Genomic DNA, 20,907 nt, shown 5'->3' with positions numbered 1-20,907 from the left:
TTAGATAAGCTTGACAATCCTAGTTGAGGCATCCAGATATTTGTGTGAAGACTCTGGGGCACTTTGGGAAAGAACGTTGGTAGACCCTCAAATATCTGAGGGTTTTTCAATCTTTTTTTCTTTAAGTCTGTGTAATAAAGAGGAACTTTCCGATGGTGAGGAGCTAGACTACATCGTTCTTCCTCAGTATTTAGTAATGTTTCTAAAAGAGTTACAGAAAAGAAAAAGAATAAAAAAAAGAGGAGGATTGAGAATCAGAAATTATTTAAAAATTGCCTTTGTCAGCAAGCCAATTAAAATCACATTATACTCTCTACTAGTCAAGTCATACTAGAAAAATTCTAGATCCAAGGAAAACAGAAATTATGTATTTACCCTCCACCAGCTTGCATTGCATTCCACTTTTATTACTTGAGACTCATTGAACCATTGTTTTGATGCATCTATGATGGCCAGAAATCCTTCACCATCAAAAGAATTGACTAACTCTTCCAGTAAAAGCACGCCTACAAGAAGCAATTTTCTGATGAAGCTCGTGAATACCTCTATAAAATATACATAAATCCATACGAACAAACTAAATAACAGTAATGCAAAGTAGAGATTACATATTGGCAAAACTCCAAAGTTTGCAGAATTCAAGACTGATGTAGGAGGATTTCTTCTGTACTTTATTATTTTAGTTAGATTTAGTTTTATTATATTTTAGGTTGATTCCTTATTTTTATATTTCACCTAGGTTAGTTATTTTTATATTTTAGGTAGATTTGTAATTTTTATTTAGCTAGGTTTGTTATTTTTATTTTTACAATCTTTTAGGAGATTTGTTAATTTTATTTTTCACTCCTATTTAAGCTAAATTATTGTAGCCTTGAAGGCAACCTTTTGATTCAATAAAAATTCAGAGATTTTTCTCAAATTTGGTTGATTCCAAATTACTCTTTCGGTGGACTCTGAAACCCTATTTTAACAAGTTTGTGTTTGCGGCTTGTCTTTATCCATTAGGTTTAGCGTTTTGCTAACCTAGCGCTTCCGTACTGCGTCAGTTGGTATCAGAGCAGGTTTCTCCTGTTCTTTTCTAACGTGATCAGATGGGAGATCAACCGGTGACGAAAGCAGAGTTTTACGGTGCCATGACGGCTTTAACCGCGGCCATCACAGCTCTGACAACACAGGTGACAACGTTATCCAACAACAACCGAAACTACAACAGCAATAGAAACAGTAACAACAACAGAAACGGCGACAACAACCCATCTACTAATGACTCGAGTTCTGAGGATGAGGAAGTTGTGTCCGAAAAGGGAGGTGAAGAGAATCCAACTAGGATAAAAAAAATTGTCTTGTGCAAGTCTGGCGATCCACAACTTGATGTCGACCTACCTGTGGCGGCTCCGTTTAGGCCAGATGTATTTGTGCGAAATCCGGCAACAACCTCACCGCCACTAGAACCTCCGGACACTAGGATGCAGGCGGCGACTTCCATCTTAGCAAAACCTTCGCATCACAGCCGTCACATTGAACTCAAGGATTTGCTTATAGATCGGGTTCAATTCGGATTTTACCTTAAATCTTATGGTTTAGGCACTAGCTCAAACATGTTAACTGAGTTGGGTATTACCCTTTTGTGATAAATTTCAAATTCTGTGTTCTATCTTTGAGCAATGGAACCCCGGTGGTTATTTGGATGTGTTGACACGAGACAGGTCCTCTCACTTAATTCAATGGGATCCAGGAGGGTGGTCTCTTGTTCATTGGAGGAGTCAACCTGCAAAGGAAGCTCTTTATCAAGACGAGAACTTGGGGTCGAGTTCTTTTGAGGTAGAGGAGTCTGATGTAGGAGGATTTCTTCTGTATTTTATTATTTTAGTTAGATTTAGTTTTATTATATTTTAGGTTGATTCCTTATTTTTATATTTCACCTAGGTTAGTTATTTTTATATTTTAGGTAGATTTGTAATTTTTATTTAGCTAGGTTTGTTATTTTTATTTTTATAATCTTTTAGGAGATTTGTTAATTTTATTTTTCACTCCTATTTAAGCTAAATTATTGTAGCCTTGAAGGCAGTTTTTTATTCAATAAAATATTCGAGTTTTATCTCAATTTTCGGTGGACTCCGAAACCCTATCTTGACAAGTTTGTGCTTGCGGCTTGTCTTTATCAATTAGGTTTAGCGTTTTGCTAACCTAGCGCTTCCGTTCTGCGTCAAAGACCAATTGGATAACTTGATCAGAGTTGGCTAATGAACCAACCAAAATGTTTCTAATGGATATCCATGAAGTCTAGAGAGTTAAGTTCAGTTATATTTGTGATGCATACTAAATGCAATAATGTATTCCAATTTATCTATCCATAAGGATACAGAACAATATCCATCCAATCCATCCATTTGTTAACAAAAAAGGGCGGTGATGAATAAGTTAATGTAGGTTCCACACTGATGCAATTCTAGAAAAGTCGAAAATGGTAGTACATACAAGAATTAAAGTCATTATTATTATAACAGACATAAAACATAATCATGATGAACAAAGGACATAGGAACCTTTCAACCAATTTGAAATAAACCATCACCTTTAAAAATTTAAAATGACAAATACAATATTAAGGAAAGTTAAGAGACCAGAAATGCGGCTGCTATAAGTGGCATCCTCTCCATCAGCAATGAACTGGTTGGCATCCACAGACCAGGTATGTACCTAAAAGTATCCAGAATAAAAATAGTCAAGGATATTTGTCAGAAAAGAACTTTAAAGCACCATATGCAAAAACTAACATCTTGCATTCAATCACAAAATAATGAGTTAAAAATAATCATCAGGTACAACGCATTAAAGAAATGAAACTAAAACCCAGATTTATCAAACTAAAGTATAGACCCACCGCTGCAGTAGATGCACTTGCACGTGTATTTTGCACAGAAACTGAAAGACCATTATTAACTAATCAAATTACAAATAAAAATCAAACAAATATACAATCAATTGAATTAGGAAGCTTAGATAAGACTCATACCAGAAAAATTTAAGATAATTTCTCTAATATGGTTGTCAATGTCATTAACAATGATTTAAGATAATTTCTCTAATTTACAAATGTATCAGGTCAAGTTGATGTAATTGTATTTTAAATTTGTTTCCAATTCATGGTTTTAAGTCGCCAATTGTGGACACAGTATGACAGATTATGAGGTAAATACACATGAAAACTTACAGCCAATAAGGTTAAGAATGTAAGCCCTGCTTCAACATTTTGATGTGCCTGACCTATAATTTCCATCCATTTCCGCAGGAGGAAAAATTGTAAATCACATGCATTAATTATCATACTTGGTTTCCAGAAAATTTTCACAAAAACTCGGGCATAACAATGAGGATATTTGGCAAATGACATGGCTTCTAAAGCAATCAAAATACCTGATTTGGGAGCAGCATCAAACGCTGAATATATTCATCCCTCTTTTCTGAATTAGACTCTGCTTGAATCATATGAGCGACCTACAATTTTAAAAATGAATTGCTAATGGAAGATTTGTGTGGCCAGTTTAACAGGAAAAAAAAATTATATACTGAAAGTCTAGAACAAACTGAAATTCTTGAGAAACTTCTAGACACTGCTGTAAAATCAGAAAGATAAACTTCAATCTAGGTTTAAGAAAGAAGTGGACATACCTCCCAGACGCTTATATATCACCAGCAGCATCGTCAAGTTGTTGTATGTTGATAAGTTCGAGATCAGGATCGATCATAAAAGTGGGTTTGGTCAACTCATTAAGCAAATCAGAAGTGGCCATTTTTGCAGCGGCGCTGTTGTTGTATGAGTAACTTGGAATGTTGTTAGTTAGTTAGGGAATATGAGAAGCAACAAACAGACAAATAAACAAACCAATTGAATTGAAAATAAGCATTCATACAAAAGACCTTGATTGGAGATTTATAAGCAATGTGTCATCATAATCATAAACCTAAATTATACGTCAGAGAATGGAATGTATCGGAGAAAGAGAGATAGATCGTACACCTAGGGCGAGAGTGGATCAGCGGAAGTCGCACTTCAATTAACTGTGACGTTATCCGCAACTGTCCCTCAATTGCTAAGTCATCGAGAAATTCGAAATCCATGCGGCTGAATGAATCAGAATGAATGAAAGAGAGTATTGAAAAACTCTCCGCTCAGCCGTTTCATCATTTCATTTTATTTTTTTTCTTCAAAACCATCAAACCTCAATTAAAACAGTGCATATAAATTTTAAAGAGTATTGAAAAACATAAACGCAATAACATCTCAATAATACCAAAAACAATTTAACGGTAAGATTTCTGGAACCTAGCACGAGTACTACGACCACCAAGAAGAGTTCGATCATAACGAACAAGAATATCAGGGCTTCAAAATTGAGGTAGATGATTTGTCCTGAAAAGAAAAATAATGTCAAAATATAGATCAATAGTAGAAACGACGTAAGAGTAAAGAAAATTTTAACTCAAGAATATGGCTTACATTTAATGCTTTTTCAATTCCAGGAATGAGTGACCCAATGAGGTCTGCAAGACAGGTGGACAAGACAATGAGTTCTTGCAAGTCATACATTCAAATGAAACTAGAGACTAAAATAGAGCACATACATAGGCACCTTGAAAAGCTCCATATGGTTTTATCTTCTCAAGAACAAGTGCCAGTGCTGATCCATGAATGTCTTGACAATCTTTTCAGTCTAAAAAAACAAGCAATTTTATTATACTTGGTATCGCACGAATATTGAGGAAACAAGGAACGAAAATCCGGCATTTTTGTCACACATACCATGTCATGCTCACTAACTCTAAGTATCTCATTAATATAAGTCTTTGTGGCCTTGCGAACATCAGAGGATTTATCCTACAAAGGAGCCATTATAAATTTAAATCCAAGTAAACTATGCACCAGAACAGATTTGATAATGAAGGACAAGTGAGGACAGGATTGAGTAGCCAGAAAGTACTACCATTGCAGAAGAGGCTAGCTTCAGCAGTAGCAGCTTCAGCAAAACTACTTTAACCCAGAAAGTTGCCTAGATAACCAATCAAAAAGATCTTTACGCCCTTCTGCACCAAGTTTAGAATCCACCAAAGCAATTGAAACATAAAGGAACCTTCAGTAACATCATGTTTAGGACAAAATACAAAAAGACAATAATAATAATAATATAATCATAATAATAATAATAATAATAACAATAACAATATGGAATTTTTTTAAAAATAAAGAAATATTAATAATAATAAAATACAAAATCATGACAGACCATTTTATCAAGATGAACAGCAGCAAAGCAAAGAGTCAAGAGTATTCAGTACACATACTCTCATGTGCTTCCTGTTGTCCCCAAAACATTTCAATATGCCCTGCAATAAACAATTCAAAAAGTTAAACTTTTAACAAGGAAATGCAACATTAACAACTGGAAAGAAAATACAAAAGCCGAACACAATTCACTAACTTTGCTTGACTTCTCAACAGCTTGACGCATTGCAGATGCAACATTACCAATTGTTGTCAAGGTAGCCATGACTTGGTTTTTGTTGCTATCATTGAGTCGTCCCCTGGGAGCGCCAAATAAATCACTTGGTAATACAAGTCATCACTCAGCACAATTTAAAAGATCGACAAAGCATGCAAGTCCACGAAGTTCCAGTTAATTGAATGCACTTATTATTATTAGCCTCTTCCAGTATTTTGTTTACAGCATCAACAGACTCCATACGACATTAAGGGGAAAAAGCAGAGAACGAAATGTGATGCAACTAAAAACAAGTTAAAAATACAAAACAAAAGGTGATCTAAAATATTTCAACCAAACCTTCCAATCAGGGCTTTCGAAACTCTTCAAGCGAGTCAGAGTAACCTTTCCACTAATATCTTCACGATGCAAGCTATCCAGCCCACCAGCCACCACGGATGAGGACGAATCTGATGCCCTGACAGTTTTCTGGGCATTGTAGATGCTCCCTGAATTAAAACAAAAATAAATAAATATTATAGCATTAGGAATCATGATACAACATAGAAGTTATATCACCAAACACAACATACCTCAAATAGGTTCTTCTCATATTCTGTGTCTAGAGCACTCAGCAATGCAGGCTTAACATCAGTAAGAAATAATGAGAGATAGAAATTTGAAAGTCAACACAAAGTCACGTGGAACAACAAATAGGACTTGCATTATAATTTAGAAAAATTTGCATATAAAAAAAATCTATAATGTGTCAAAAAAAAATCTATAATAGTAGTATTTAAATTTAATACATGGAATCACCTACAGACAACATAGTTTATCATAATAAGTAAGCACAAGCCTGGAGACTAAAATAGTGCACATTTCTTACAGACTAATTATACAGCCAAGCAATAACCAATCGGTGTTCTCAAATTTCGTTTTTGTTAAGAACATATGAAATGACTATAATTTTGAAATTTAAAATAAAGGAACTAAAAACTACAATGCTAATTAGATTAAGAAGAATTAAAACTCACTTCTTAGTAGGCTGGGTAGAGTTTTCCACTAGAAGATCTCTTATCTGGTCATTGTAAACCTCCAACATACTAACATGTAAGTCATACTTCATTACACCCTTTCTCTCTTCGGATATCCTAAACAATTCTTCAAGTGTTCGGTAATTAACTCCCCTCTCTTCTGGTGTCCATGGTAAATGTTTTACCGGTTCCAGTTTGCCCATAAGCAAATATACAAGACATTAAAACATCATCCTATACTGATGTAGCAATAGATTTATTTTGAGAAAAAACAACCTCTGCATCATTATAAAATAACACAAATTTGATCAGCTTCGAGAATGAAAATGAAATATTTACTGCAACGATATGAAAAGTTATAACTTCTAATATACCTTACCTTGGTTATTGAATGAAAAGGCCAAATTTCTCAGCGAGCATTTGAACCAAACAGTTATTTGTATTACAAAAAAGAAAGAAAAAAAAAAAAAAGTCAATTGTGTGGGGATAGGAAGAGTAAATTAGCGATTTCCATAGAGATATTTAACATTAACATATATGTTATCAGCCAATTTATCTATATGTGTGGAAGTTTGACTAGACCAGAAACACACACACACCAGAGAAAGATATTCCTAACCTGCCTTTACTGCTTCTTGCAACATTTCAAGTAGTATATGCAAGGTTTCATCTGATGCCTGGAAACCATATTAAGGTATGCAAGGTTTCATCTGATGCCTGGAAACCATATTAAGGTAACTACATAGCAACAATAGCAAAATATATTTGAAAAAGGGATTTATATTGTACAGTACATGATTAAGAAGATCCGTGAGGGATGAAAATAAACCGAATAACTGTGGTAGGACAATTTCTTACTTTTTTACAGGTGGAGGCCTGTCAGATTAAAAGTTAGAAGAAAGCTTGATGTACAAAGAATACAAATTGACACGTGTTTGCTTACACATTCATTGTAATTGCCTTTAGTGCAGCATCAAGAGAGTGCTCTAGTACTTCATTGCTTATCTGTAAATTAAGAGAATTTAAAGTTTGACAGAGAAGGAGTAACTATCTGAGAAAAGCAAATAGGACAGAAAATAGTTACCACAGAGGAGAATTTGGCAACTGAAGTAAAGATACAAGCATATAGAAAGGGGTATTGAAGAGAATCTGTCACAAAAAAAGAGGGAAAGTGAAATAAATACACACACGCGCATATGCATGCATGTATCATAAATGAAGCAAAACAGAAGCTTAACGAAGCATTTGAGAAATGACCTATTAGAAAGTCCTCGGCAACAATCTGTTCAATCATGTTCTTCAAGTTACTTGTCCGAAACCCTGACTCCTATATGAAGAACATAAAATATATATCAAGGTATAAATATATCTCAGTGCAAAATATAACCCAATTATTGAAAATGGAGATACAAATTTTAAGCATGTATATCACCCCATAAGAATTAAGAAAACTGAAATCAATATCACATACCTGTGTCTCAAGCAGTTGTTCTGAAAGAGAGGACAAGGCAAAAAGAGTAGCTTCTCTAATCTGACACAATTAATATGTACAGCACTGACTGTAGACCTTTGCATTTTCCTACTACATCAACTAACTTCCTCTTTAGACCAGAAAACTTTTCAGCCCTGGATGAAAACCAAAATCAGCTACACATTTAGGTCATGTTTGAATTAACAGCTTAACTATGCACTTGTAGCATAAGCGCTTTTATATCAACAATTTTTATAAAAAAATAATAAAATAAAGTAAATTTTTTTATATAAACAATAAGCTGTTTTCATAACCTATCTTGGAGAACTAATAAAAATAAGCTAGAAATAGTTTATGGACATGTCATAAGCAGTTTCTTTAAATTGTCTCAAACAGACTTATTATATACCAGAAAGACTATTTCCAGAAAAGACTCTTATTATAAGTCAGTCTATCCAAACATACTCTTATTATATACCAGAAAGACTATTTCCTTATATCAATGAATGGTTGCAAGTAGTAACTTCAATTAACTCATCAGAAATTGACAGAGATTCGGGATCACAACAGTTGCAATGGAAATTGGAATTATCATAATATGAGCCCCGTATAACCTGCAGCACACTAAACTAAACAAAGAACAGTTCTGCTGATATAACAAAATCCAATGAGTTCAAAATTTAACAGAGAACGAGTGCCTAAAATTGGATTGTTGCAAGACATTAAAACTTGCAAAACCTAAATCATCATCATATCATAATCAAAGACATAGAGGAACAAAAACCTAAATCATCATCATATCATAATCAAAGACATGGAGGAACAAAAACCCTAAATCTGATAGAAACAAAAAAAAAACACATAAATGATGTTAAATATGTTTTTTTTGGGGGGGTCTAGTTTTGTATACTTTTATAAAGTATAGCTTGTAACAAGAAAAAGAAACTTGATGAAGTTCAGTTCCAATCTACCAAAGTAGAGACACAATGCCACTAAAACTTTATATAACTCAATACTACAACCATAGTGATTAATAACTAATGAGAAATTATTTGAAATGAAGATCTCAGAAAAAGAACTATAGAATTGACAAGTTTACTTATTATTTTTGCACCTTGACATGAAACAGGGCAAACTAGATGTACCTGTACTGAACTTTACCTACCACAAAGCCAAAATCGTCAAGTTGCTTAATCACACAGATGTTGTTGCGACTAGTAAGAATCAAGATCAATCAATTTGAATATCGGTAGCATTAGGATTAGATGGATTTGTATTGAAAGGATTTCCGGTAACATTCTGACCAGCTCCGAATGTGAAGTCCGAAGGAGCTATGTTGGACGGTGCTCGGGCAAAAATTGAAGGAGATGTATTGGAGCCGAAGGCATGAAGTTGAGGTAGTTTGTTGATTTTTGGGAAGCCAAAGCTAATTGAAGATGGTCCTGCTGCAGGTCAGAAACCAGCAGAGAGTATCGAGTTGCCGACTGATCCGAATGGTAGGCACCTTCAGATAATTCAACGGAAGTTCTGCATTCCTTTAACCACTGATAACTCTGTGCAAGTCTCCATCCTCTAGACTTCATCAGGTAGCCGCTTAGCCGCTCACAACGGCTGGGGACCTACTCTTTCCTGACATGCAATGAACCAGAACACGCTCCTTATCCTTCATCAAATTGGAAAGTTTTGTCATCTGGGAGGCAGTGATAGGTAAATGAGTTTTTTAGAGATTTTGACAAGACTGGAGGATACGTGAAATCCCTTGAGTTTTGAACGTGCAGCGTTATCATAACTTCCCAAGTAAAGAAACTCCGGTAAGATCAAAGAAGGAAAAGCCTAACTTGTACAGAAGTTTTCTCCGATCCAACCGGAACCATATGACCACAAATCGAACACACTTCACCTTATTCATGTTTGTGATAGTGCTCACATACACCACAAGGATTTTCCCACTCTCTTATCCTCATTATCAAAACCAAACAACAATTTCAATCAGAACCAGATCATGAAACAACGCGTTTCAAACAAATCAAGAATAAAAATCAGATCTTTTTAGAATTTAAGAAAAACCCAGAACAAAAAAAAAAAAAACGATTCAAGAATTGCGTAGATGAAAAGATTCAATTTTTAGAAGATTAAAGAAAAGGGTTTTGTTTTGTTGGGTTTGCGTTGTGGTCCAAAGATTCCCGGTGCACCAAACATTTTAACAAAAGATAAAGAACACAAACCCTAAATCTGATTCAAAGAAAAACAGAAAAGGGGAGAAGAAGACAGAAATTCAAAACCTTAAATCATCATAATATAAGTAACGACAAATTAAAAAGAGAACAATACAAAATATGGAAAAATCATTGCGAAGAAAAAAGTTTCAATAGAGAGAGAACAAAAAACCTCATTGCATGAGATTATCGACAAAACCACAGAATTTATCGAAAGAAGTTGCGTCTTGATTCAAGAAGTTGTTATATCAAAGCGGAGAACGTCGTGTGAATAGAAGAGTGAGGTCCATCACTTGGGAAGAATGGTTGTGGTGAAAGCGAGTTTGGGTTTGAGAGAGAAAGAGAGAGAGAGTGAAGTGTTTAATCTGTAAAAAATGTAAGTGATTAAGGGCCTGTTGTTTAAGCTTTAAAAAAAATGATTTTTTCCAAAAAAATCTAGAGATTTTTCTATTTTCCGATTGTTTACAATCATAAAAAAAATATTTTTATCTTTTTTTTTTACTTGTAGTTATTAAAAAGTTATAGTGAAGACTTATTTTGTTCTGTCACAACTTTTTTATCATAGATTCAATCCTTAACGAATAAAAGATTTAAATTAATCTCTGACATTTTTATGCTAGAATAAATTGTCTCTGACATTTTTAAGGAACAAATTAATTCATAATTTATTCTAATAAAAAGACTAATTTGTCCCGTGAACATATAACTCAGTTGGTAGGACATTGCATTATATATGCAGGGGATCGGGGTTTTGAACCCCGATCATTCTACTTATCCACCTTAAGGGTGAAATTTCTAGTCACTGGGCTATTTGACAAAAAAAAACTAATTTATCATTGATTTAAAAATGTCGGAAACTAATTTAAATATTTTATTAATTAAAGACCAAGAATACAGAAAATTGTAGAGTACTAAAATAATTAAATAAATAGTCACATGTTTTTACCAATATACAGTTTTTTTAATTAAATTAACAAATGTTTTTTTGTAACAAAAAAAAAGTTAACGAATGTTTTCTAAAAATCACCTATGGTATGGCCAACCCACCAATTTTTGAATCATAAAAAAGAATTAGAGTCTTGAATCATTAAAAAAAAAAAAAAGAGAGAGACAAGTGGACATATACTGAAATTCTTGAGAAACTTCTAGACACTGTTGAAAAATCAGAAAGATAGACTTTAATCTTTAGGTTTAAGAAAGAAGTGGACATACCTCCCAGACCCTTATATATTTTGATTGTGAAGAAGCCATTTGTTGGCACAAAGGCATATTAGCAGCAGTTGCATTAGTCACAACCGGCTGCATGCCTGATTGTACTTGTTGTACTCAGCCTGCTCGAGATAATCTGCGGCCTAAAGTGAAACATAGATTGCATCATGATTACTTCTTAACTGAAAGTTCTAAAAGAAGAAAAGTATATATCAGGATCAATCAATTAAAATCAGGGCAAATTATACTCACTTTGGTTACTGCTCACAGGACAAAGAAAAAAGTGAAATACAACTATCTGACACGATTGGGGTATATTTTAGGGCTCGATCATACAACAAAGTCAGATTTTGTCCCCAATAGAATAATAAAAAAAGGAAGGAAAGAAGTTAGTAGGTGAGAGACCAAAAGGTACAAACTGAATAATCTAAATGCATACATTAGAGAGAAATATAGATGAGAGAATGGAAGTTGGTAAAGGCGGAATGAGCACAGATGGGTTGGTAAGTTTGAAGGACTTACTTTGCCGGTAAATCCTTTTATCAATTGTGGTGAGAGAACGGAAAGAATAGAATGTGCTAGGGATTGGGTAGAAACATCAGCAACAACAGTCTTCAAAGCAATGCTAGCAGCAGTGTCCCAATGTTGACCCAATGTTGATCCTTCCCGTTTAGTATTTTGTCACACAGTTGACTGCTCATTTCGACAACCATTGGCTCATTCATCTTCCTCACTAACGGAGCAAGGCTGCAATTTATAATAATAATAATAATAAAATAAAAAGAATTAAAACAACACTTAATCTGTTATGTGGAGTGATTCGATAATATAATATTGGTTGGTAAAAAGATATCGTACCATTTGACAGCAAGTCCGGACACATCACCAGCAGCATCGTCAAGTTGTTGTATGTTGATAATTTTCAATTTGAGTTCAAGATCAGGATCGGTCATAAAAGTGGGTTTGGTCAACTCATTAAGCAAATCAGAAATGGCCATTTTTGCAGCGGCGCTGTTGTTGTATGAGTAATTTGGAATGTTGTTAGTTAGTTAGGGAATATGAGAAGCAACAAACAGACAAATAAACAAACCAATTGAATTGAAAATAAGCATTCATACAAAAGACCTTGATTGGAGATTTATAAGCAATGCGTCATCATAATCATAAACCTAAAGCGAAGATTTATCAATTAATTTGTTTTAAATTATACGTCGGAGAATGGAATGTATCAGAGAAAGAGAGATAGAATCGTACCCCTAGGGTGAGAGTGGATCAGCGGAAGTCGCACTTCAATTAACTGTGACGGTATCCGCAACTGTCTCTCAATTGCTAAATCATCAAGAAACTCGAAATCTATGCGGCTGAATGAATCAGAATGAAGAAAGAGAGTATTGAAAAACTCTCTGCTCAGCCATTTCATCATTTCATTTTTATTTTATTTTTCAAAACCACCAAACCTCAATTAAAACAGTGCATAGAGATTTCAAAGAGTATTGAAAAACATAAACGCAATAACATCTGAATAATACCAAAAACAATTTAACGGTAAGATTTCTGGAACCCAGCACGAGTACCACGACCACCAAACTTCAGGCTTACAGCGTCTAGGATCAGCAACAAGAAGAGTACGATCATAACGAACAAGAATATCAGGGCTTCAAAATTGAGGTAGATGATTTGTCCTGAAAAGAAAAATAATGACAAAATATAGATCAATAGTAGAAACAACGTAAGAGTAAAGAAAATTTTAACTCGAGAATATTGCTTACATTTAATGCTTTTTAAATTCCAGGAATGAGTGACCCAATGTGGTCTGCAAGACAGGTGGGCAAGACAACGAGTTCTTTCAAAACTTGGTCTCACCGATAAGGCCAGGCAAAATAACAGATTTCCATAAATATAAATGAAAAGCATAAGAAAGGGTGCATAGTTGTGTTAAATACTTAATACCAAAATACTGGAGGTAATTCTTGCATTATAATATTTCAAGACACGGACAAAAATTAAGTCTGTTGTTAACTGTCCAAATACTCACTAAATCACTACGTTAATCAGCTACACAATCATTAGACTAGTGCAGAAACTTTTTCTAGTCTCTAGTTTTCAGGTTTGCATATTTATAATAAGCTGAGGATGCCATATTACCTGACACAGATTATAATTTTGTTGTAGTCCCAATCTTCAACCCATCTACACATAGCACATCCTGGATAGTTGTTATAAACTTTAAATTACCAATTTAAAAAGGTGATAACCTTTTACTACTTGTCACATGTTTTACAAACAAACCAACTAAGTTTTTATTTAGTTAATAACTATAACAGACAAAAACTATGATGATAAACAAAGCACAATATAGAAGAAAAAAATTACAGTAAAACACTATGAAGGAGTTTATGCTTACAAGTCAAGGCTTGGAAAATATATTCCATCCACACCATTGCAGAGAACAATGACCTTCTTTGAAAGTACTAGCTGCCCATTGTTTTTGTTCCATCTATACAAAAACCTCCAATATAGTCAAAAATACAAACTACAAGAAGCAAAACAAAATTATGTTTACTAATTGCTAGTGGTAAATATAGCAAAAAATGCATTAGAGAACTTATATAAATCCATATAGATCCGACGTAGGTTATCCAAAGTCAGAGAAATGCAACATGAAAATATTGACCAGCACAAATAAAATGCATCAAACACATGTGCACGGAGGTTCATTAAGAGAATTTTTTCTTTGTTACCCTACACATGGTTGCTTTTTAAGGGGGTTTCAATATCTGATTTGTAGAGATTGGACAAGATTGTGAAAATTTTAGTAACCCTGGCCCATATTTGTTTCAGTTTGTACAATCTGGAGGCTACCCTAATCCTCCCACTAATTGTACTCTTCCATAACCACGTCTATTAGAAGCGTAAGCTTTTTATGTGGAGGCCTGCCTATGAAAAGTTGTATATATCGAATGCACCAGCATAATTTCATTTTCTGTTAAATCAAGATAATGAATGTGTCATATGTTTTCACTTTTCAGTCTTTCTTATTTTTATGTAATTTACATAATTATGTAGGCATTCTACCAAATGAAAAATGAGCTAATGAAGCAATTAGCTAATCTGCAGAGTATCATTCATACATTTTATATAACCATCAATGAAATTAGTATAATAATGAGTTTTGAACAAATCAATCACCCATACAGATGTTTGTCCATAAATCTTTACTTTGATATAGTGCAGGATAAACAATCCACAGTAGCAACAATAAGTAGACAAGCAATATGTGAAGCCTGGAATAGAAACATAAAACACAAGAAAAACAAGAGAAAAAACATACTGAATTCTATAAACACAAATAACCAAACTTACTTAACTATTGATGTGATAACCAAGGATAGTGCAAGTAAATACCCATCCCAACTAGCTGAACCTGAAAGATGAAACATAAATGGAACCAATATTTTATGTTTATGTGCGAATTGGCAGATACTAAGCAAGAAAAAACATTCCCCCGAAAAAAAAAGGGGTGATGGATGGGACTATTACGGCTGTTACCATGTGTTGTTTGGCATAAGAAGTTATGTATCAAAGAAAGTGATATAATGGAGAAGAATTTCAAGTAAAAGAACAAATAAAGCTAGAGATGCAATAGAGAACATAAACTATTCCTTGTTTCAAAACCTTGCTGAAGAAACTTACTGAAGATGCATTGGTTTTCAATGATGATACGTTGACCTGAGGATATGGGAAATTTTGCCGGTGCAACTAAGGTTAGGGAGCATTTAACCTACACTAGGCAGAAAACACTACTGAAGAGGAACAGATCTTCAACTTTAGTAGTGGTGAAAGTGATGTTTGGAATTCCAAACTCCTGAACTATGTTTCTGATCCATCGTAGAACTTCCTGTAACATATTAGACACGAAAAAAGCTAAGTAATAGTTTAGAGGTCAGAGACTCTGAGTAGACATTATATCAAAACATGGTTTATAAGCAGGATGATGAAATGAATAAATTTTATATCCAAGAAAAGAAAACAGGTGGAAAGGGAAAAAGAAATAAATAAAGGAAAAAGCTAAACTGCACGACAAAAGCATTCGTCACAATAGCACGACTTAAATTTAGATTATAATTTGAATTATCTTTTGATTTTTATTTGATTCCTAATTACCAGTTTAGTTTCACACGTGTTTATTTATGAGAAATCCCATCACATGAGGTGGTGATTTTCCAAATCACTCTGTGATGTGTTGCCATTATCTAAGGCTGAATGAATATTGTAGAACAAGTCTAGGATATTATCACACTTCCTTGAATATTTATTTTATCTTGGTTTATGTTTTAAGTATTTTAAAAAATTATAAGCTATCTAGCACGCATTAATCACATGAGAATGAATCTGTCGTGCATAGTCGTGTGGAGAGCTTATCGTGCCATATAGCAACTCTCATAAATAAAATAACCTGTGTTGTTGATTTTACAGGTGGTGGTCTTGTTTTTCTTGCTTTAGTCTAGTTTTTTTTCTTCTGCTACTTGATTCTCCAGATACCGTACCTGTCAAAATTATTTCAGAGTTGATGAGTATACTGTGTATGAATATGAAGGTAAACAAAACAGTCACTTATTAGGAACCCTTAAACATTCGCATTTATACCTTTTCTTGAAAGATTTTACAATGGTATTCTCTCTCAGCAAGTCTGAGTTGCAAATTTTGCAGGCTATCATGTATCTTCTTTGTTTCCTTCTCGTCGTGTTTGGCCTTTTCTGCCTTTTATTATAACAAATTTACGGGTTTTCATTACCCTATAATATGCAATAACTTTTTCCTAGATCAATTGTTTCATTCAGATAAATAAATACATGCTCAAGGAGAATACCTATTGTGTAAATAAGGTATTGAAATTATTAAAAACATTAATAAGGCTGGCAGTAAGAACCAATACATACCAACATGAACAGCTGCTAAGCTCATTGGCAAAGGTGGAGCCAAACTCTATTTCCAGTCTTGAGCGATTCCCGCACATCTTCTGTTCCATGGACATGAGCTTCAACAAGTCCTGGGACTTCTTGTGTTCCTTATGCAGCTTGCTTTATCTACAATCTTAAGTTTGAAATTTGTTTTCCTCGTCGGTGATATTTATCAAGAAACAATACATCAAAATTTGAAGCATGTATATGGGTAGATACTAGGTAGGGGGAAAAACGGAGATTACATTAATAAGTTTAACAGCTATAGGAAAATTTAGTTCAAATGAAACTATGTGAGTCATACATTCAAATGAAACTAGAGACTAAAATAGTGCACATACATATGCACATTGAAAAGCTCCATATGGTTTTATCTTCTCAAGAACAACTGTCAGTGCTGGTCTATGAATGTCATAACAATCTTTTCAGTCTAAATAAACAAGCAATTTAATTAAACTTGGTATCACATGAATGTTGAGGAAACAAGGAACGAAAAACCGGCATTAAAACAAGTCTATGTCGCCTTGCAAACATCAGAGGATTTATCCTACAAAGGAGCCGTTACAAATTTATATCCAGGTAAACTATGCACCAGAACTGATTTGATAATGAAAGACAAGTGAGGACAAGATTGAGTAGCCAGAACATACTCCCATTGCAGAAGAGGCTGGCTTCAGCAGTTGAGCAGCTTCAGCAAAACTACATAACCCAGAAAGTTGCCTAGATAACCAATCAAAAAGATCTTTACGCCCTTCTGCACCAAGTTTAGAATCCACCAAAGCAATTGCAACATAAGGAACCTACAGTCACATCATGTTTAGGACAAAAGACAATAATAATAATAATAATAATAATAATAATAATAAAAATAATAATAACAACAACAACAACAATAACAATAATAATAATAATAATAATATGGAATTTTCTTAAAAATAAAGAAAGATTAATAATAATAAAATACAAAATCATGACAGACCATATTATCAAGATGAACAGCAGCAAAGCTAAGAGTCAAGAGTATTCAGTACACATACTCTCATGTGCTTCCTGTTGTCCCCAAGACATTTCAATATATCCGACAGAATGCCCTGCAATAAACCATTCAAAAAGTTAAACTTTTAAACAAGGAAATGCAACATTAACAACTGGAAAGAAAATCCAAAAGCCGAACACAATTCACTAACATTGCTTGACTTCTCAACAGCTTGACGCATTGCAGATTAAACATTACCAATTGTTGTCAAGGTAGTCATGACTAGGTTTTTGTTTCTATCATTGAACTGTCTCCTGAGAGCGCCAAATAAATCACCTGGTAATACAAGTCATCACTCGGCACAATTTAAAAGATCGACAAACATTATAATGAACAGGATAAAACCTAAAGAGTTAATAAAAAACAAAGCATGCAAGTCCACAAAGCAGAGGAAAATACAAATGTACAAAATACAAATGTTTTTATGACGTACCAGTTCCAATTGATTGAATGCACTTATTATTATTAGCTTCTTCCAGTATTTTGTTTACAGCATCAACAGACTCCATGCGAACCTACATTAAGGGAAAAAAACAGAGCACGGAATGTGATGCAACTAAAAACAAGTTAAAAATACAAAACAAAAGGTGGTCTAAAATATTTCAACCAAACCTTCCAATCAGAGCTTTCGAAACTCTTCAAGGGAGTCGGAGTAACCTTTCCACTAATATCTTCACGATGCAAGCTATCCAGCCCACCAGCCACAACGGATGAGGATGAATCTGATACCCTGACAGTTTTCTGGGCACTGTAGATGCTCCCTGAATTAAAACAAAAATAAATAAATATTACAACATTAGGAATCATGATACAACATAGAAGTTATACCACCAGGCACAACATACCTCAAATGGGTTCTTCTCATATTCTGTGTCAAGAGCACTCAGCAGTGCAGGCTTAACATCAGTAAGAAACCCTTTTATGTCTACTAGCGAAAAAACCCTTTTAGATCTAAAGAAATAGTGAGAGATAGAAATTTGAAAGTCAACACAAAGTCACCTGGAACAACAAATTTATGCAGAACACCCAAGAGTTTAATTGATGCATTTCTAGTAGCAGCTGCACTTGACTGCAGACCAATTTCTTTAACAAAATCAATTAAATCCTGCAAAAGAGGAATTGCATTAAAATTTAGAAAAAATTTTGCATATCAAAAAAATCTATAGTAGTAGTATTTAAATTTAATACATGCAATCACCACAGACAACATAGTTTATAAAAAATAAAAAAATAAAAACACACAGACAACATAACTTAATTACCAAAAAAATTGATAACAGACCTTAAGCTTTAAATGTGATACACCAAAATCCTCAACAGCAGAAACCATCCACAAAATTCCCTCACTACGAACCTTATGATTCTTATGCTCCTTCATGAATTTCTAGACCGACAATAAAGCTAACAGTTTTCAAAAAACTAGTTGTTTAAACATAAAAATAAGTAAAAGCAACATGCAATATAGCCATCTTATTTGTTACTGCAATAAATTCTGTAACATTTCAACATAAAAGAAACAGTTTACACTACAAAAAATAATAAGTAAGCACTTCTATATATATATATCTCAGTGCAAAATATAACTCAGATATTGAAAATGGAGATATAAATTTTAAGCATGTATATCAGCCCATAAGAATTAAGAAAACTGAAATCAATATCACATACCTGTGTCTCAAATAGTTGTTATAGTACTGACTTTAGAACTTAGAAAAGGTAAGTTCCATGAAATGATTGAAGCAAAAGCAAAAACTTTTTCTAATGTTACAAATTGGGACCATTGGGTGCATACCATGACAATATTAATACAGCATACGTTTCACGCGAAGGAAGGAGGGAATAAACATGACGAGGAAGGATAAGATAAGCTTGACAATCCTAGTTGAGGCATCCAGAAATTTGTGTGAAGACTCTGGGGCACTTTGGGAAAGAACGTTGGTAGACCCTCAAATATCTGAGGATTTTTCAATCTTTTTTTCTCAATTTTCGGTGGACTCCGAAACCCTATCTTGACAAGTTTATGCTTGCGGCTTGTCTTTATCAATTAGGTTTAGCGTTTTGCTAACCTAGCGCTTCCGTTCTGCGTCAAAGACCAATTGGATAACTTGATCAGAGTTGGCTAATGAACCAACCAAAATGTTTCTAATGGATATCCATGAAGTCTAGAGAGTTAAGTTCAGTTATATTTGTGATGCATACTAAATGCAATAATGTATTCCAATTTATCTATCCATAAGGATACAGAACAATATCCATCCAATCCATCCATTTGTTAACAAAAAAGGGCGGTGATGAATAAGTTAATGTAGGTTCCACACTGATGCAATTCTAGAAAAGTCGAAAATGGTAGTACATACAAGAATTAAAGTCATTATTATTATAACAGACATAAAACATAATCATGATGAACAAAGGACATAGGAACCTTTCAACCAATTTGAAATAAACCATCACCTTTAAAAATTTAAAATGACAAATACAATATTAAGGAAAGTTAAGAGACCAGAAATGCGGCTGCTATAAGTGGCATCCTCTCCATCAGCAATGAACTGGTTGGCATCCACAGACCAGGTATGTACCTAAAAGTATCCAGAATAAAAATAGTCAAGGATATTTGTCAGAAAAGAACTTTAAAGCACCATATGCAAAAACTAACATCTTGCATTCAATCACAAAATAATGAGTTAAAAATAATCATCAGGTACAACGCATTAAAGAAATGAAACTAAAACCCAGATTTATCAAACTAAAGTATAGACCCACCGCTGCAGTAGATGCACTTGCACGTGTATTTTGCACAGAAACTGAAAGACCATTATTAACTAATCAAATTACAAATAAAAATCAAACAAATATACAATCAATTGAATTAGGAAGCTTAGATAAGATTCATACCAGAAAAATTTAAGATAATTTCTCTAATATGGTTGTCAATGTCATTAACAATGATTTAAGATAATTTCTCTAATTTACAAATGTATCAGGTCAAGTTGATGTAATTGTATTTTAAATTTGTTTCCAATTCATGGTTTTAAGTCGCCAATTGTGGACACAGTATGACAGATTATGAGGTAAATACACATGAAAACTTACAGCCAATAAGGTTAAGAATGTAAGCCCTGCTTCAACATTTTGATGTGCCTGACCTATAATTTCCATCCATTTCCGCAGGAGGAAAAATTGTAAATCACATGCATTAATTGAGGTATCACTAGTATAATTGAGGTATCATAACGAACAAGAATATCAGGGCTTCAAAATTGAGGTAGATGATTTGTCCTGAAAAGAAAAATAATGTCAAAATATAGATCAATAGTAGAAACGACGTAAGAGTAAAGAAAATTTTAACTCAAGAATATGGCTTACATTTAATGCTTTTTCAATTCCAGGAATGAGTGACCCAATGAGGTCTGCAAGACAGGTGGACAAGACAATGAGTTCTTGCAAGTCATACATTCAAATGAAACTAGAGACTAAAATAGAGCACATACATAGGC

General features: G+C 33.8%; 2 protein-coding genes and 1 pseudogene across 10 annotated transcripts; all 3 read right to left on the bottom strand.

The window, feature by feature from the left end:
- Positions 1-2,144: 2,144 nt before the first annotated feature.
- On the bottom strand, positions 2,145-3,813 carry LOC123917682. Its single transcript, XM_045969470.1, has 5 exons — positions 3,673-3,813; positions 3,215-3,498; positions 2,885-2,925; positions 2,625-2,700; positions 2,145-2,201 (listed from the first exon to the last, which is right to left on the bottom strand). Exons 2-5 carry the CDS (start codon positions 3,392-3,394, stop codon positions 2,172-2,174), a joined length of 327 nt encoding a protein of 108 aa, XP_045825426.1. The 5' UTR covers positions 3,395-3,498; positions 3,673-3,813; the 3' UTR covers positions 2,145-2,171.
- Positions 3,814-4,295: 482 nt separating this feature from the next.
- On the bottom strand, positions 4,296-20,825 carry LOC123917678 (protein MOR1-like). Of its 9 annotated transcripts, none has more exons than XM_045969455.1 (15): positions 20,777-20,825; positions 20,504-20,689; positions 20,174-20,214; positions 19,914-19,989; positions 18,693-19,490; positions 18,410-18,515; positions 18,023-18,171; positions 17,844-17,925; positions 5,481-5,605; positions 5,344-5,385; positions 4,986-5,051; positions 4,805-4,879; positions 4,627-4,715; positions 4,502-4,545; positions 4,296-4,414 (listed from the first exon to the last, which is right to left on the bottom strand). In XM_045969455.1, exons 5-13 carry the CDS (start codon positions 18,786-18,788, stop codon positions 4,656-4,658), a joined length of 801 nt encoding a protein of 266 aa, XP_045825411.1. In that variant the 5' UTR covers positions 18,789-19,490; positions 19,914-19,989; positions 20,174-20,214; positions 20,504-20,689; positions 20,777-20,825; the 3' UTR covers positions 4,296-4,414; positions 4,502-4,545; positions 4,627-4,655. The 9 variants fall into 9 exon arrangements, with proteins under 9 accessions (XP_045825411.1, XP_045825410.1, XP_045825413.1 ...); XM_045969454.1 differs by having other exon boundaries at positions 4,635-4,715; XM_045969457.1 differs by lacking the exons at positions 4,296-4,414; positions 4,502-4,545 and having other exon boundaries at positions 4,649-4,715; positions 4,986-5,085.
- LOC123917681 lies at positions 8,638-17,598 on the bottom strand (annotated as a pseudogene).
- Positions 20,826-20,907: the final 82 nt, after the last annotated feature.

This window comes from Trifolium pratense, linkage group LG3, assembly GCF_020283565.1.
Source record: "Trifolium pratense cultivar HEN17-A07 linkage group LG3, ARS_RC_1.1, whole genome shotgun sequence".
Classification (NCBI taxonomy): domain Eukaryota; kingdom Viridiplantae; phylum Streptophyta; class Magnoliopsida; order Fabales; family Fabaceae; genus Trifolium; species Trifolium pratense.
This window is presented reverse-complemented; position numbering and strand designations above follow the sequence as displayed.

Excerpts from the sequence above, each read along its gene's own strand:
- LOC123917678 (XM_045969455.1), bottom strand. The coding sequence starts at position 18,788 with ATGAAGGAGCATAAGAATCATAAGGTTCGTAGTGAGGGAATTTTGTGG. Across the intron at positions 18,172-18,409 it reads GCATAAATTTGTTGTTCCAG|GGAGCATCTACAGTGCCCAG; the intron begins GTGACTTTGTGT and ends GTTTTAATTCAG. Across the intron at positions 17,926-18,022 it reads TCGAAAGCTCTGATTGGAAG|GTTCGCATGGAGTCTGTTGA; the intron begins GTTTGGTTGAAA and ends CCCTTAATGTAG.
- LOC123917682 (XM_045969470.1), bottom strand. The coding sequence starts at position 3,394 with ATGTCATTTGCCAAATATCCTCATTGTTATGCCCGAGTTTTTGTGAAA. Across the intron at positions 2,926-3,214 it reads CATTCTTAACCTTATTGGCT|TTTCTGTGCAAAATACACGT; the intron begins GTAAGTTTTCAT and ends ATGGTCTTTCAG. Across the intron at positions 2,202-2,624 it reads TTATAGCAGCCGCATTTCTG|AACGGAAGCGCTAGGTTAGC; the intron begins GTCTCTTAACTT and ends TCTTTGACGCAG.